The 17,353-nt window shown below is 42.1% G+C and overlaps 1 protein-coding gene across 3 annotated transcripts in view; it reads right to left on the reverse strand.

Annotated features, from left to right (window-relative positions):
• LOC134227355 (uncharacterized) overlaps window positions 1-17,353 on the reverse strand; it is a 125,231-nt gene that overhangs the window by 9,167 nt on the left and 98,711 nt on the right. For all 3 annotated transcript variants that reach the window (XM_062708763.1, XM_062708762.1, XM_062708764.1), the window contains 4 exons: window positions 12,719-13,368; window positions 6,844-7,277; window positions 5,823-6,147; window positions 5,524-5,750 (listed from right to left, as the gene is read on the reverse strand). In XM_062708763.1, the coding sequence (XP_062564747.1) occupies window positions 5,524-5,750; window positions 5,823-6,147; window positions 6,844-7,277; window positions 12,719-13,368 (1,636 nt within the window). The remainder of the gene's footprint in view (window positions 1-5,523; window positions 5,751-5,822; window positions 6,148-6,843; window positions 7,278-12,718; window positions 13,369-17,353) is intronic.

Raw genomic sequence — 17,353 nt, forward strand, 5'->3', positions numbered from 1 at the left:
ATGGTTCGATTCCTCCGGTTACGGTGATGTATGTGTGTGTGTGTGCGTGTATGTAGTATGTGTGTAAGTGTATGCGCATTGCGCAAACAAATCTCACTCATTGTTAGGCACTTATCCTTAGGCACACAAAGCTGTTGAACCCCCCGGTTCGAGCAACAACTAAACGAAATGCCCATCTGGCAACTCTATTAAAGTCAAACCACACATGTATTGAAACGTAAATAAATTCACTCTTGTCTGTAGCGTATTAGCGTCCACACGCGTTTACTTGTCTCCGAATTCCCTCGCTTTTACTTAACCTCAATAGGTTATGGTGCTCAGCATTGGGGCCGAGTGTAGTGGTAGCTAAATTGTGCGCGATTCGAAAAAAAAGGTGGTTTTTCGGTGCGGAAGCAGAAAGACTACGGAAAAGTACGTGACGCGGTTGAGAAATCGTTTTCGGTAGTGACGAAAGTGTATTTGTCCGAAAAACTTTCGTGAGAGTGAAAATGGACTTTTCGAAGGTTGGCGTCATCCGGTTGAATAACCGGAACTATCGTTCGTGGGCTTTCAAGGTGCAGATGCTGATGATGAGGGAAGGGACGTGGAAATACGTCGACCCCGGCACCGTGCCAGCACAGGTCACGTCGGACTGGACGGAAGGTGATACAAAAGCGAGAGCCACCATCGCTTTGTTGGTTGAGGACAACCAACATAACCTCATCATGTCGAAAACCACGGCGAAGGAAACATGGGACGCGCTCAAGTCTCACCATCACAAAGCTACTCTCACCGGTAAGGTTTCGTTGCTGAAAGAAATTTGCAGCACGAACTATCGCGAAGGTGAGAATATGGAGGAGTTTTTGTATAGTATGGAGGATCTCTATTCCCGATTGCAAAATTCGGGTGAGCAGCTGTCGGCGAGCATGCAAGTGGCCATGATCTTGCGAAGTCTTCCGAAGGCGTTCGACGGTCTCACCACCGCTCTAGAGAGCCGTTCGGATCAGGATTTGACGATGGAGCTAGTGCGAACAAAGCTCATCGACGAAAGTGAAAAGCTATACGGCGGAAAATCTCAGGAGGAGCGAGTGCTGAGGGTGAATAGTGACATGAAATCAGCAGGGGTGTGTTTTTTCTGTGGTCGCTCCGGACACAAGAAGCGCGACTGTAAGGAGTTTCTGACCCGGAAGAACGCCGAGAGTAATGTCGAGAAGAAAAAGAAGAATAAACCGAAGCAAAAAGAAAAAGTGAAGCAGGTGCAGGAAAATGACACCAGATCGTTCACGTTCATGGTTCGTCGGCATGGTAGTCGTGACGTTGCTCATTCGTGGCTGGTGGACTCGGGTGCCACCTCAGATATCAAGCTCTATCTGGTAAAGGGCGAATGTCGCAAGAGAGAATTCTCTTCGTCGACTTTCCTCTTTAAATGAAAGTGACAAGCGGAGGATTTCTTTGCAGTTTATCACCTCAGAATGCAAGTTCGCATTGTTTTCTATCGTGCTGAGGTGATAAACCACAAAGAAATCAGCTGCTTGTCACTTTTATTAAAAAGAGGGGAAGTCGGCGCCCTTATTCCAGATAGAGCTTGATATGTGTAGCGATAAAAGTGCGTTTATTCAGATGGAACACAGTTCGCGGTCGAGTGTCATCGTCGCGGATGGCAGCGAAAATCGCGTAGAAGGCATTGGCAACTGCTTGATTAAGTGTGTGAATGACAGTGGGGTCACGATCGAACTCACACTTCGCGGTGTGCTTTACGTTCCGACGCTCGAGGGAAATATGATTTCGATCGGGAAACTCGCGGCGAAGGGTGTCAGTGCGGTATTTGACAGCATCGGTTGCAAACTTGTATTCGGTAATACGGTCGTCGCGGTCGCGGATAAAGTGAGCGATATGTATTGGCTACGAGTTGCAGAGGATCGAGTGTTGAAATCCGAGACACGACAGCACACGAAAAACTGTCAACATACTTGGCATCGCCGCCTTGGACACAGGGATCCAGATGTTCTTGGCAACATGAAGCGGCATGATTTGGTGACTGGACTGAAAGTCGTTGACTGCGGCATGCGCTGGACCTGTGAATGCTGCATCGAAGGCAAAATGGCCCGACCATCGTTCCCGCAAATCGCTGAGAAGACATCGACGGAAGTGCTGGATATTATTCACAGCGACGTGTGCGGCCCAATGGAAGAGACAACCCCCGGAGGGTGCCGCTATTATATGACCCTAATAGACGATCACAGTCGTTATACTTACGTCTATTTCCTAAAGAAGAAATCGGAGGTCGAGGATAAAATTCGCGAATACGTGAGACTGGTTCAAAATCAGTTTGGTCGCAAACCGCGAGTAATCCGCTCCGATCAGGGCGGGGAGTATTCCAGCACAGCACTTGAGAAGTTCTATGTTGACGAAGGGATCAAGGCGGAATACACAGCGTACTCACCCCAACAGAATGGGGTCTCAGAGCGAAAGAACTGGTCTCTAAGTGAGATGAGCCGGTGCATGCTTCTAGACGCAGGTATGCACAAATGATTTTGGGCGGAAGCGGTAAACACCGCTTGTTACCTGCAGAACCGTGTGCCATCTACTGCAGTAGATCGTACACCGTACGAGATTTGGTTTGGCAGGAAACCGGACATGAACCACCTGCGACTGTTCGGAAGCGTCGGTTACGTGCTGATTCCATCGGTGAAGCGGAAGAAATTAGACGTCAAGGCCGTTAAGATGACTTTCGTCGGCTATTCGGCCGAACATAAAGCGTATAGGATGCTGAATACGAAGACAGGGCAGATCCAAATCAGTCGCGATGTCCGTTTTTTAGAGCTCGGTGATGGATCCAAGGATCAGCTTCGTAGCGACAGTTCCAATAGTCAACTTCAACATCTGGAGAAAAGTCCGACAAGTGAAAGAGAAATCGAGTGGTCTTTCGATAACGTGCCAAGTGACCTCCATCCGGCGGCCGATGATACGAATTCCGAGCCCGACTTCTTTGGCTGGGACGACGAAGATGATGGCTGGCCACGAGGATTTTGGAACGATAACGACAACGACTGGCTTAGCGGTCTGTGGAACGATGATGACGCTGAAGATTCGACACCACCTCCGGTCCTACGTCGTTCGCAGAGGACAACGGCTGGTGTTCCGCCAGCAAGATATTCTGAGGAAGTGAATGCGGTGAATGAGAGCTTGGTTGAACCAAGGTCGTACAAGGAAGCTGTGTCTGGTCCGCAGTGCGCCGAGTGGAAATCGGCGATGGCCGAGGAAATGCAGTCGCACCGTGAAAATGGAACGTGGGAACTTATGGAGTTGCCGGCAAACCGGAAGGCCATCGGGTCCAAATGGATTTATAAGTGCAAGGAAGATGAAGAAGGCAATCTCGTCAGGTTCAAGGCACGGCTCGTCGCACAGGGCTTTTGCCAGAAATTCGGGACCGATTACGATCTGGTCTTCGCTCCCGTTGTGAAGCAAATCACGTTTCGGACGATGCTGAGTGTGGCCAATAGGCGGAAGATGTTGACGAAACACGTTGACATTAAGACTGCATACCTCCACGGTCAGCTTCAGGAGGAGATCTTCATGCGCCAACCTCCCGGGTATGAAAACGGTAAGCCGAACAACGTGTGCCGGTTGAGGCGCAGTATTTACGGCCTCAAACAGGCAGCTCGTGTTTGGAATACGAAAATCGACGAGGTCCTGAAGCGTATGGGTTTCTACCAATCGATGGCAGATCCGTGTCTCTACATACGCCAGAAGGATGGTAAGTCAATTTTTGTCCTTATCTATGTTGACGATGTGATCGTGATCTGTTTCACGGAAGAGGAGTTTGCTGAAGTGATCGAAGTGATGAAACAAAACTTCACGATCAGCGTCATGGGTAACCTACGTTTTTTCCTTGGGATACGTGTTCGGATGGTCGATGGGCGTTACTGTCTTGACCAGCAGGCCTACTTGGAGCGGGTTCTGGAGCGGTTTGGTATGCAGGACGCAAAGCCGTCGAAATACCCGATGGATCCCGGCTTTTTAAAACAAAAGGAGGAGAGTAGTAGGAAACTGGATTCACCGAAAGCGTACCAGAGTCTAATAGGTGCTTTGTTGTACGTCGCCGTGACCACCCGGCCCGATGTATCAATCGCCACGTCAATACTTGGAAGACGAGTCACGAATCCGACCGAAGCGGACTGGGTTGAGGCCAAGAGGGTACTTCGCTACCTTAAGGGTACATTGGACAAGGTACTGTACCTCGGAGGAGACGGACAGAAATTGGAATGTTTTGTGGACGCCGACTGGGCGGGCGACGCTAGTGACCGCAAATCAAACTCGGGGTTTGTCTTCAAGTACGGCGATGGACTCATCGGATGGGGCTGCCACAAGCAGAAATGTGTGGCCTTATCGAGTACCGAAGCCGAATACGTTGCCCTCGCCGAGTGCATGCAGGAGGTGAAGTGGATCCAGAAGCTCATGCTGGACGTTGACGAGCAGTTAGTTTTACCGATTTTGGTTAAGGAGGACAACCAGAGTTGCATTGCGTTGACCCGTGGAGACCGAGCTGAACGCAAGGCAAAGCACATCGACACAAAATACAACTTCGTCAAGGATATGGTTCGGGACGGCATCGTGCAACTGCAATATTGTCCGACTGAACACATGCAAGCTGATCTGCTAACCAAACCATTGCAAGCCGTGAAACTGCAACAGCTCCGGGAGGCGATTGGCATCAAATCGTTCCGCGTTGAGGAGGAGTGTTGAACCCCCCGGTTCGAGCAACAACTAAACGAAATGCCCATCTGGCAACTCTATTAAAGTCAAAACACACATGTATTGAAACGTAAATAAATTCACTCTTGTCTGTAGCGTATTAGCGTCCACACGTGTTTACTTGTCTCCGAATTCCCTCGCTTTTACTTAACATCAATAAAAGCTTACCAAGGAATCTGATAAAAAAAAACTATTTCTTGGGATTCGAAACAATTGTGGGCAAATATTATGCCGGAATGTTGCATCGGTGGTGACAAAGTCGAGATAACTAATCTTTTATTGTACTTAATTGTCGCAAACAATGCTTTCAAATAAAAATACGTAGATGTAATCACTTTGTACTCAACAAACACCTAAATCGATTGGAATTTGTTATCGTACGAGTAGCCCATCCAAAAAACGCCCCTAGCAGGAAATCCTTTACTGGTACGGGACCTGAACAATGCTTTTATCAGGAAAAGTACTGTGCACATGTGGTGTACGGATACGTTTAAAAGGCCACAATGTTAAGCTAATCTAAATTCCAAATCCACCACACAAAAATTATGTCACCTTCATAAATAAAAATCTGATAAAATAGTTTTCGTACAGTAGCTACTGAAATGTAGGGCGATTGTTCAGCAAAACTAAAAAAATCTAAAATTGTTTCACCATTATGCGCATTGTGGATATCTCAGCTCGTGCTCTTGAAAAATAACTGGAAAAAGAACTAGATGGCCGATTCATGGCTTTGATGTATAATCTCCACTAAAAAAAAACCCCTTCCTAGAAGAAATATTCAAAACTCACCTGAACTTATGGTTGAACTGCTCAATACGGGCATGCAAGGAACGGTTGTACTTCCGGAATGAAACGGAAAACAGAAACTCCTCTTGGGCCGAATCACGCAACAGGAATGTGCCTTCCGGTTTACCCTCGAGCAGCTTCTCCGCCTCGTATCGGTCCATTTTTCCCCAGTAGAAACAGCAGCTCGTAATCTTCTGCAAGTCCGGCACCAAACAATGAATGAAGTCAACCTGTAAGCGAGAGCAGAAAGAAACATTTTTATTTCCTTATCAAACCCACACCAAAATCGCAAATCATCTTACCTGCGAGTGCACCCGCGGCATTTCCTCGGTATGTATGAGATTATTCGGCAGCAGAATTCCTCGGTGGATCAAACTCAGCGCCGACGACGAGTCCGGTGTGCACAGGATCGCAATCTGATGGTTGGCAGCCGCGGCAGCGTTGACGCCACTGGCGGCAGCTCCGACCGCACCCAGCCCCGATCCACCGGTCAACGTTCCGCCGGACATCAATCCCCGCGGAGTGAAATTGGGCGGGGCGTCGACACCTTCGCGGATTTCCATCTCGCGCTGAAGCCGGGCCCGCTCATCGCAGTCTTCCAGCGAAAAATCGTCGCTGCTGTTGAACCTGAAAATGATGCACAAACAACAATGTTAGCGCGTGAGGAGGATGGCACTTGGCTTCTGGGGAAATTTATGCTGCCGATTCCGAACAAACTGACTAACAAGACAAATTGGTAGTACCGAGAAACGTTAATATCATGTTTGATGTCAAAGTTAATGCAATTTGGACTGATGTCTCATTACGATATGAGATGCAAAAAAAACATTTCGACCGAAAACATCACAGGTACGTATTAGTTAGCTTCTGAGAAATGGCTGCCTGTGTTCTTGTTTTTTTTCTTACTTGATAATCAACAGTTTGAATACAAAGTATCGAAACGATAATGCAAAGGGATGTGTATTTTATTGTAGAATGCAGTTTGACAAAACCAAAAAGTTTCTATTTAAATAATTACAAATGTTCAGATCTCGTCAAACTCTCTCCCTACTTTATCTTTGCTCGTTCATTTTTTAATTTCATTTCAACTGTATTATTTTCTTTGTAAAACATTTGTAAACATGAAATTAACGTTTGACTATTCTTAGCTTATAGTATTCTGAATCCCATACCACATTATTTTTAATCGACCTCGCATCAATCTCTATAACTAATCCGCAAATCAACATCATTCTAATTTGTTTTTGTATCCCGAATATTCAAACCCTCATACTAATAGGTAGAATGCGGCTGAACAGATCAGGCTGACTATTTCATTCTCACCTTGAAATATCGAACATTCCGGGCGTTGAGACCACTATGACGGAATTAGCCGCCGGATGCCCGGCTGCGGTGCCCCACAATGCATGCGCCGTCGATCCGTCTATCCGGTGGAAGATGGTCGTAGTCGTGGTGGCCGTTCCCGCGTGATGGTGGGCGTGGAGATCGTGATGACTAGCGGCACCGGCAGCGGCAGCCGGGGGGAACAGGAATGCATGATTCTGCTGACTGGCAGCAGCGTGCGAGATTCCGACGGGGGCGCCCATGGTTCCCCCGGGACCATTTGAGGTCGATCCATCCAGATGGTGATGCTGGTAGCGGATCTGCGGATGGGGGATCATCAGCGGGTTCGACGACAGCGGGTAACCATTGTTGGATGAAACTGTCGACGGAAGCTCCTCCACCTTGCGGTACAGGGTACAAATACATGAATCCGGCTAAAAGTAGAATAAAAAGGAACAAAATTAATATTTTTCTGTTAGTCAACCGCTCATAATAGTATTTGAAGAAAAAAAAACTGCGAAATCTCTGTGAAATTTTCCACCTGTCATTAGTCAGAACCTCATCCTTCCTTGAAACGGGATCAAATTTTCGCTAAAACTTTCTGCAAACAGCTGCCCCAGTTTCTCGGTAGTGTCCCGACGCCCCGGTGAAGCAAAAAGCCTTTGCGAGTTTCCTTTGAAAGGGACACTACAATACCCAGGGTAGACTTTTATGCAGCCACCCATGCTACCCAATTAGCGCTGGTTGGAATAACTTTCGTTCGTGCCCGGAGAAGGGCGAACAAAACAACACCTCCGCGCCGGGGAATCAGTTTCCCCGAATAAAGGAGCAATGGTTGCATTTTCGGGAGAAAGAAATTTCATCAGCCTGTCTCGCTCCATAACAATTAATCAGTTTCCGGGAACGGTGAGTTAATTATGGGCAGCTGTTTTCATTTCTGTACCGGATTGTACAACACGGTACTAAGAAAGAATGTAATGGTGGGTAGTAAAAATAAGCACGATTAAAGATTCATTAAGGGAATGCAGATACTGACCATAAAAGTTATCCAGTTAGAAAAAAATCGGTTTCCTTATCAAATGTATGAAGTGAGGAATGAGAAGTGAGAAGTGTATTTTTTATATTTTTAAGTTTTTTAATCTTAATCCTAAGTTCATTACGGGTCGAAGTGAGAAGTGAGCAGTAAAAAGTGAGAAGTGAATATTGAGAAGTCAGAAATAAGAAATGAGAAGTAAGATATATTAGGTGAGAAGTGAGATACGATAGGTGAGAAGTGAGGAGAGAGAGGTAAGAATCAAACAGTGATTGGTGAGTTACGAGGAGCGGAAAGATAGGCAAAAGAAAGAAAGAAGTAGGAAGAAGAAAAAAGAACGAAATAAGAAGGAAGAAATAAGAAAAAAAAGAAAAAAGCAACCAGGAATAAGGAAGAAGGAAAAGGCAGAAGGAACCAAAAAGCTAGAAAGTAAAAAAAGGAAAAAAGAGGAAGGAAGAAGAAAGTAGAAAGAAGAAAGGAGGACGAAGGAAAAAAAAGAAAAAAAGTAGAAAAAATAAAGAAAAGAGAAAGAATAGAAGTGCAAGATGAACCGGCCAAGGGCCGAATATCTTGTTAATAAAGATTATAATAATAAATAATAGAAGGAGAAAAGGAAAAATAAAGGAGGAATAAAAGCAAAAGAAAGAAGGAAGAAGAAAAAAGAAGATGGAAGAAAGACGGAAGCAATACAGGTCGGACTCGATTATCCGGAGTATCGATTTTTTTCACTCCGGATAATCGAATCCTCGGAACATCGAATCACTAGAAAAAATCAAATCTGCAATTAAATGACGAAAAAATTATGTTTTATTGTATTTGCAGTGGTGTAGTCAGAAATTATTTTGGAAAAACCCTTATTAATCCACCTACCGGTATCGGTGACTTTCTGGTATATAATGGAAAATAGTATTTTTGCCATAACTGTTGAGTCTATAGTACGATCTGGCCAGTTTTCAATATGAAATGATGAGACAGGATTCCCATTCGAATCGAACTTGATGGTTAAGAATAGATGCCAAAAATAACTAGACTAGGGAACTGTACCGGTTTTGGCCATGTTCCTAATTTGGCCAATTTTGCGAATAACTCCAAAAATAAAGCAATTCGGGAGGGTGTTATTAGTTCTAACAAGAGATAGGGTTACTGCTCCTGGACTTCATCTCATAGCTCCGATATTGGTCTCACGAAAAACAAAACAATGAAAATCTATTTGATTTGTTTCTTATTTTTGTGATTTTTTCAGCAGTGAGCATGCATGTTAGCAAGAAGAAGCGACGAAATCAGTGCAGCACTTCTTTGTTTCGCAATGAGGTGAATATATGTACAGTGATATGGAAAACGGAACAGTTCCCTAAATCCCTCACGATTCAGCGCTGCTTTTAACTGATCGATTATTTGGGAAAAATATGTATTTTCAGGGTTGGCCAAAATAGGCACTAAGTTGGCCAAAACCGGTACACTTCCGCTATTTACGCACTTTTGTAAAAAAAATAGTGTTTTGGCTATTATTTCTGAACCCAAAGTTTTATCTATTTAGTCAATTTTCAACAAAAGCTATGAAACTTTTAAGTCAATTGCCCGATTTATCCATTTTTCAATAGGAAACAATATAAAGGCTCTCCCAGACCTGAGTGATTTCATCGCCTCAACGGCGAAAACTATAGATAGTGGAATATATAGATGAGCGAAGATAAATCCTCTGACTCCAAACGAACTGTCAAACGTGTCTCCAAACGAGCATGACGTCACTATTTCAATGGAAACGTTAAGGGCTGTGTCATATGCGCGTGTGCACGGGCAAAAAATCGACTCAGCCATGCTTTCGCTCATCTATAGATTCTACTATCTATAGCGAAAACTAGTCGCGCGATTTTATCGTTGGGTCGTTGTAGGCAATGTTCCAGTTACTCTTCCACTCCAACGGCGACAGAATCGCAATCGCCAAGCGTTAGAATCGCGTCGCAATTTTTCGGTCACGTGTGTTAGGGGGGACCTTGATAAGATTTCCATTAAATGCAACCAGTCGCAAGCAAATTGGATAAGGATATGTGCCAAAAATGGGTCCCAATTCGCCGACCATAGATGATCGGTATATAATACTATGAATCCTCGAGACATCAAAATATGTTTGTTTTGGAGCGAACAAATAGCCTTTCGGTACACTTTGTGTCCGAGGGAGACAAAAAGGGTCTTTTGAATCAAATATTAGGGCAATAATAGAGTTGTTCTACATATTTATTTTATTTGGATGAATCAATTAAACATGTCCACAAACTTCTCGCTTCAAGAACTTTTCCGTGGAAGCCTCACCACCATAGAACGATCCGTTTGGATGCATAACATTGGTTGCAGAATTCGCTCTCAATTTATAATTAACGACGATGGACATAAAGCATAAGGCTTTTTTTTATCATGAAAACAAATTGCTCGTCACCTGATACAAATGAGAGAAACGGGGCAGAGGAATATTTCCCCCATTTCCCCCATGTTGTGATAAAACGCTTCGTTCTAGTACAATTGCCATAGAGGATCAATTGCAAAACAAGTCAAAATTCTCCATCAGCGCCAATAATGTCCTTTCAATTGGAGTTTTTCTAAAGGAATTTATCTTGCAGAATATCATCCTGTAAGGAATAATCCATTAGTTATGTAAAGCCCTCAGTCCACTGTTTGTCATAATGACAAACATTTGTCAAGTTGATCCGGACATCTACCAAACCGACTAGAAATCGACATGGATATCAGGCTGACTTGACAAATATTTGTCATTATGACAAACAGTGTACTGATAGCTTAATGCAAAAATCGTGAATTTCCACGAGAAAATCTTCAGCAACAAACGTTTCTCGATGGATTTCCAATGATGACAGGTCCTTGCAATCTCTTCTTGGTAACGTGTTTCCGTTTGTTGCTGAAGATTTTCTCTTGGATATTTACGATTTTGCGTTACGTAATTAATGGATTATTCCTTAAAGGGTGATATTTTAAAGATAAGTTCCTTTAGAAAGCTACGTTCATATTTCTTCATATAATCTTATTTTGCATGAATATAACAGTATAATCATTTCAATTCATGAAGTTGATATACAAGCCTATAGTCAAATTTCAGTATACAAAACGACCCTTTTCAACTCCCTCCCACAACCTAGATACGTCACATTGTTAAAATAATCATAGTGTATATTATCTTATTGAAAATAAAATTTAGAATAAAAAAATTTTATGAGAAATAATACTCCGGATAATCGAGTCTAAAATTCCGGATAATCGAACCCCGGATAATCGAGTCCCCGGATAATCGAGTCTCCGGATAATCGAGTCCGACCTGTAATAAAAGAGAAGAAAAAAGAAGATGGAAGAAAGACGGAAGCAATAATAAACGAGGAGAAAGAAGAAGAATAAGAAAGAAGTAAGAAAAAAAGACGGAAGGAGGAACAAAGAAGAGGGAAGAACAATGAAGAAGGAAGGAAAAAGAAGTAAGGACTAGTTAGTTTTCAATTCTCATTTCTCATTCCCCACTTCTGGCTACTCACACCTTATCTTACTTAGAAATATCTCGCTCCTCGCTTTCACTACTCGTAATCTAAGAAACATGTTTTCAACCATATGGCCAGATGGGCTTTCAAAGAAAATAGCAAAAAGAGAGAAGGGAGAAGAAAGAAAACAATACATAGAAGGAATAAGAAAATAGAAGGAAGAATGAAGTAAGAAGGCAAAAGGAAAAAGGAGGTAGGGAGCAAAAATTAGAAAAAGAAGAAAAGAGGAATGAAAAAAAAGGCGAAAGAAAGGCAAAATATAAAAGAAAAGAGAAGAAAAGAGAAGCTAAAATAAATAAGGAAAAAATAAGAAAGAAAGAAAAAAAGTAAGTAAAAAAAGTAAATAAAAAAGTAAAGTGAAAAAAAGTAAATAGAGAAAAAGGATAAGGTTAAGGAGTAATTTCTCCCATTCCAATTTTCATTTCTCTTTCCTTACTTCTGACTACTCACACTCATAATCTGTCACTTCCGACTTCTCATAAGCCATTTCCTATGTGAAGAGAGAAATATATCACTCCTCAATTCTCACTTTCACTACTCGTAATCTGAGAAAACATTTTTCAACCATTCGGCCAAATGACATTGAAAAGAAGAAAGGAAAATGGGAGAAGGCAGGAGGAAGACGAAAGAATGCAAAAAAGACGGAAGCATAAGAATAAATAAAAAAGAAAAAGGAGGTAGGAAGAAAAAACAAAGAAGAGAGAAGAAATAAGGAAGAAAATAATAGGAAGACGATAGAAAGAAAAAAAATAAGGAAAACAGAAAAGAAAACATAATCAGGAGAAATGAAGAAATGAAAAAAATAAGGAAGAAATAATCAGGAAAATAAATAACGAAAGAAAGAAGAGAGAAGAAAAAAGGATAAGGAGTAATTTCTCACTTTTCAATTCCAATTTAACTGTCCTCACTTTTGTCTATTCAAACCTTACTTCAAATTTGTCACTTCCGACTCCCCTATTCTTATTCCTTATGTAAAGTGAGAAATGTCTCACTTTCACTACTTTTAATCTGAGAAAACTTTTGTCATCCGTTCGCCCAAAACAGTATTCGGCCAAATGGCCTGACACCGCCAGCTAAAAATATGTTCAGCATTATGAAGGAAACGGCATCAACGCTAAGCAAAATTGTGACAAAAACTGCTTTCGATGAAATCGAAAAAATCGGCGCTCATCGCTGTTTAAAATCAGTCTGACTGTATAAATACTACAATGTACAAAAAATGTACGGCAGAATATGAAAAAACGTCTTTTGTTTTATTTGTAAAATTTAGCTACCCACATAAACCACATAAAGGCACCCTACTCACCTTTTCCGATTCACTTCTGAGAAGTCTACTGGAGGATCCAATAATCGACGTGTTGACGGCGGCAATGGGAGTGTCAGTCGAACTCGAGGGGCTCGGCCCGGCAGAATCAGCAGCTACTGTTCCCGATGCTGATGCTGACGGAGGTGGCGAGGACGACGCTGCCGAAGAGGCCGCCGCTGCCGGCTGACTCGATTTGTTACCGCGCAGTTTGGCACAGTTGAACTTCAGACCCCAGTTGCCCTTCTTCGATTTACTTCCGGACGCTGCTGGCGAAGGGCTTGTGCTGCTGTTATTATTATTGTTACTATTGCTACTACTACTACTGGAACTGGAACCTGCTTTGCCACTGCTGTGATTGTTGTTGGCCTGGTTGGCACAGGTCGACCTGCGGCAGCACTTGCAGACGCGTGACTTCTTCCCGGACGATGTGAGTGAACTGAGCAGTGTGGCCGCCGTCGAGGATGCCGTTGATGGCGGTGGTGCGACCGATTTTGTCGTTGTTGTTGTTGCCGTCGTTAGGATCGGCTGTCGGCAGCAGGACGAAGAGGACACCGATGTTGATGCCGCCACCGTCGTCGCATCCACTGTGTTGGCATTAGAGGTTGCTGCTGCTGCTGCCGGGGCTGGTGATTTTACCGTTTTTACCGGTTCTGCGGAGTCGAAACGAGAAAAAGAAAAATCTTATTATGCTGAAAGTACTTCCAGGAACGAAAAAGCAATGGATGGTTCCTTCCCGATGCACAGTGGAGTCAAATGTAATGATGTTACAAGATTTTAACATTGGATATTTTTGTTAGAAAAATATAAATTCAATATAATAATGCCCGATCTATGGTTAAAACATCGTTTGTTTAAGAATTTTAATGATCGTCATTATATTACTTATTTGAAAATCATTGTAATATTTATTTTTATATTTTTACCAATTTTTCTTAATTAAGAACTTAAGAACTTTTACACTTATGGTTAGAATTAGAAATGCAAGTTTTAAAAAATTTAAACAATCTGTCTTAACGATAAAGAAATATAGTTTCAGATGTGCACATTAGCTGCACCATTGTCTGGTTTGGTGGTGACCCTCCCATATTAACTACGGCCCCCCTTTAGATTTCTATGATTTATATGACGTTTCATTATTTTGTCTAATTTTCTGCGAAAAGTATCACTGTGTGAACCTTCGCGGAAGTGAGGACAACCTGAGGACAACAGAACAGAATCCCCGCCTACTTTATTCTACCAAAAAAAAAAACAAACGCAACAGTACCAACCAACAAGCATGTGACTCTGGCGCACGTAGCAGTGACATTTGCGAAATAATAACATTCCAGGTTTCCGCAGAGTTTTACTGGGAAAGGAAAAAATGCAAACGCCGGATTTTTGCCGAGCAACGAATGGCATCTGCAAAGGGGATGCACGTTCCGGGATTTTCCTGTACGTTGAATTGGAACCATTTCTATGTTATCGGAGAAACATACGAACTCGTTAGCGTTTGTTGAGGAGAAATTCCGAGTTATGAAAATGGATATTCCGACATCATAATATGTATGAATTTCCACACAAACATTGAATGTTTGTAGGGATGGTAGGGATAGAGATCCGACAGATCCTGCGGATTGCAATTTTTGCTTTATGTATCTCTCTTTGAAAACAAAAAGTCGTTAAGATATACTTAAAAATTGGAACAAATCAAAGTGTTTTTGACTTTCGGAACTCCTATTTTTTTATTCCAAATAATAGGCGTTGTCAACAGCCAACATTTACCATAAATTCAGGAAGAAATTTTGCTCAGTATACAACAAGTGGCTTTCATCTACAAATCGATTTCCGAGAAAGTAGCTTTTTTAATTTCATAAACAAAATAAGAATGAGGTTTACCTTCCATCCTTCGAACATATCAATTCAATTGAAATATTTTGTCAAACTGCTTGGAGCGAATCTTGTGGAACATTCTTAGCTGCCGGTATGATGGATATCATCCGGATTGGAAATGAAACCTCTGTGGCTGGAACCCACCCATCATGGGGACAGGCGATGACGATGATGTTGATGGGTAAGTTTCTTAGGATCCGATCGATTCTCTTCCGAGAGGTACACAACCTACATACATAAAGCTCTTCCCAACAACAACAGCGGAATGGATTTCCCGTGAAAGAGCAATTTCTATTCTTGAGAGGTTTTCGTTCCGAGGAAAGTTGGGAGGCGATCAGGAATCAATTATTACGCTTCGAGAATTGATGAAATAAAAGACGAAGCAATATCAATGCAGTTCCACTGAATTGGGTGAAGTTTTGCAATGCAAAAAAAACGTTCATCGAGATGGAAAACTTTGATTTATTCTCATAGTGGTGGTATTATGATAATGTTAGTCGATGATAGTAAACGTCTGGGTCCCTCGTATTTGACTGCACCAAGTCGAGTGCTAACCGATTCATACAGTCAATATCTACAAGAGTTTTCTTTTTTTTTTCGGATCCAGATAATCGACATAAATTGCATGTAGCTCCCTGAATAAGATGAATATTTTCTGTCAAATATTATTCAAAATTGTTTGCACGAGAAAAGTTCTCACAGGAAAAGAAAATTTTGGTCCGGTCAGGTTCGGGCAAACGCTGACTGTCATCAGCGTTGTGTAGCCTAGTACGTTCTGCTACTATGTGGGTTTGTTTTTCACTGGAAATTTGCTGGAATCAATATCAGAAAACATTATCGGCCATTCCATAGCCTACGGCGAGATAACATGCGCAACCCAGGATTACACGAGTAATTGAATCCTAATACTAATTAGTCAACGATTGCCTACGGACTACACAATTTTCACTTAGGTCAAGAAATTGTCAAGGTAACGAGTCCATGTGCAATTCTATACGCGTTTTATTGACAATCAAATTGGACTCAACAATTTTTGTTTGCATCTGCTGGTCGTAGGTATATTTTTAAAAATTGGAAAAAGACACTTTGTTAAGTAATTTCATTTTCTTCAACGACAACATCTTCTATATAATAAAAATGAGTTGAAATTTCCTTCCAGACGATTTAACTCACGGACGGGTTAACCGATTTGCAAGATTATTTCCCTTCGCTACGTTTTGGGATCTGCAGGGTTTGTATATACAAAAATTTGATTAATTTAACGGGGAAATGTAGAAAAATCATGAATGGAAAACCATCCGTTTTATCTTTTGGGTGACACTTTTTGATGGTGTTGAAATGAATATCAATCTCTACCAGATTCCCGCGGCAATCGAAGTGAGCGAAAAATAGTTACCACTCTCAAGACTGTTTTTCTTTCCCGAAAAGCGATTTCACCGTAAAAGTTATTGTGAGGGAGCATCCTGTGCTCCTGAGATTGAGTGAGCATTACGAACCCTGATGCCAAGTAGTCAAAAACAACAATAATTGTGCACAATCTCTTATTTTATGTTCGGCAAATTCACTATCAATCGTTTGTAAAAGCCGTAAGGTAGGCAAAGCTGCTTGTCTGGTGGCCTTAAACTAACGAGACTTAACAAGAAACCAACGTACCGCTTGCATAGCCATTACCGGTTAATTTCATCGTACATCCTCTTCAGCCCTGGATGCAATGCTTCATCTGCCCCAAGAGGTACATAAAGCTGGAAGCAGAAAAAGTGCTCTCGAGTTAAAGAGAACCAAAACCCTGCTACTGGGAGACACCTACATGCCGTTTTGATTCATATTCCAAGCACTTGACCACATTTTTCACTTCAGAGGTCTTTATGGTACAAGAATTAAAATATTTTGAATAGATCAATTGTTTCTAACAGGTAGCCAATCAATAATTATCGAATGCTGAGCTGTTGAATCGGCCTTTTCTGACAGGCAAACGGTTTCAAAACGAGACTGTGAGATGTCTTATTCCATCTCAGATTGTAACTATCAAAACTGAATGATTTTATTCTGCCAACCTTTGTCTCAAATGTCAAACACGCGTAGTAAAAATTATCTCATATTCCGAACACTTCGATTCAAATTTAGAACACCACGTTAAATGCACGAAAAAAAAATTACGGGTCAGTTTTGTTGTTAGTGAGATTTTGGTAAAACGAATGAAACTATTGTAGGACGGAGAACTTGTTAAGGTTGGTGAAAAAATCTCCTTCAGTAGCATTAGTTTGCCTCGAAACATGGCGAGTAAAACTTATTGCAGAAGATTTGAAAACTGAAACTGGAAAACGTGGAAAAGACGCCTACTTCAAATTCTACTTTCTTGCAATCGATGGCAATACTATTGTTAAAACATGGTGCAAGAAGCTGTCTTCATGAGGGGATCATTTTTTTGATCATTTTTAAATCACAGAGGAATTGGCAGCTTTGATCCCAATGAGTAACGGAAAAGACCTGAGAAGAGCTGTTAAGACCTGTATGAAGGGGCTTGACACTCCTCTAAAAAATTAAGTGACCTTACAACTGATGGGCTGGCACTGACAATGACGGAAAGGAACACTGGCTTCTTGACACTTCTAAGAAAGGAGAAGCAATCACAGTAGTATGGTTATACTTCCCCGCACATTGCATTATTCACCATGAGAATCCATGAGCGAAAACGATTAATATTCCTGAAGTACTGACTCGTCATTTAATGAACTTTATCAACGCGAGGGATCCTCAACCACCAAT

The sequence above is a fragment of the Armigeres subalbatus genome, chromosome 3, assembly GCF_024139115.2.
Source record: "Armigeres subalbatus isolate Guangzhou_Male chromosome 3, GZ_Asu_2, whole genome shotgun sequence".
Taxonomy (NCBI): Eukaryota; Metazoa; Arthropoda; class Insecta; order Diptera; family Culicidae; genus Armigeres; species Armigeres subalbatus.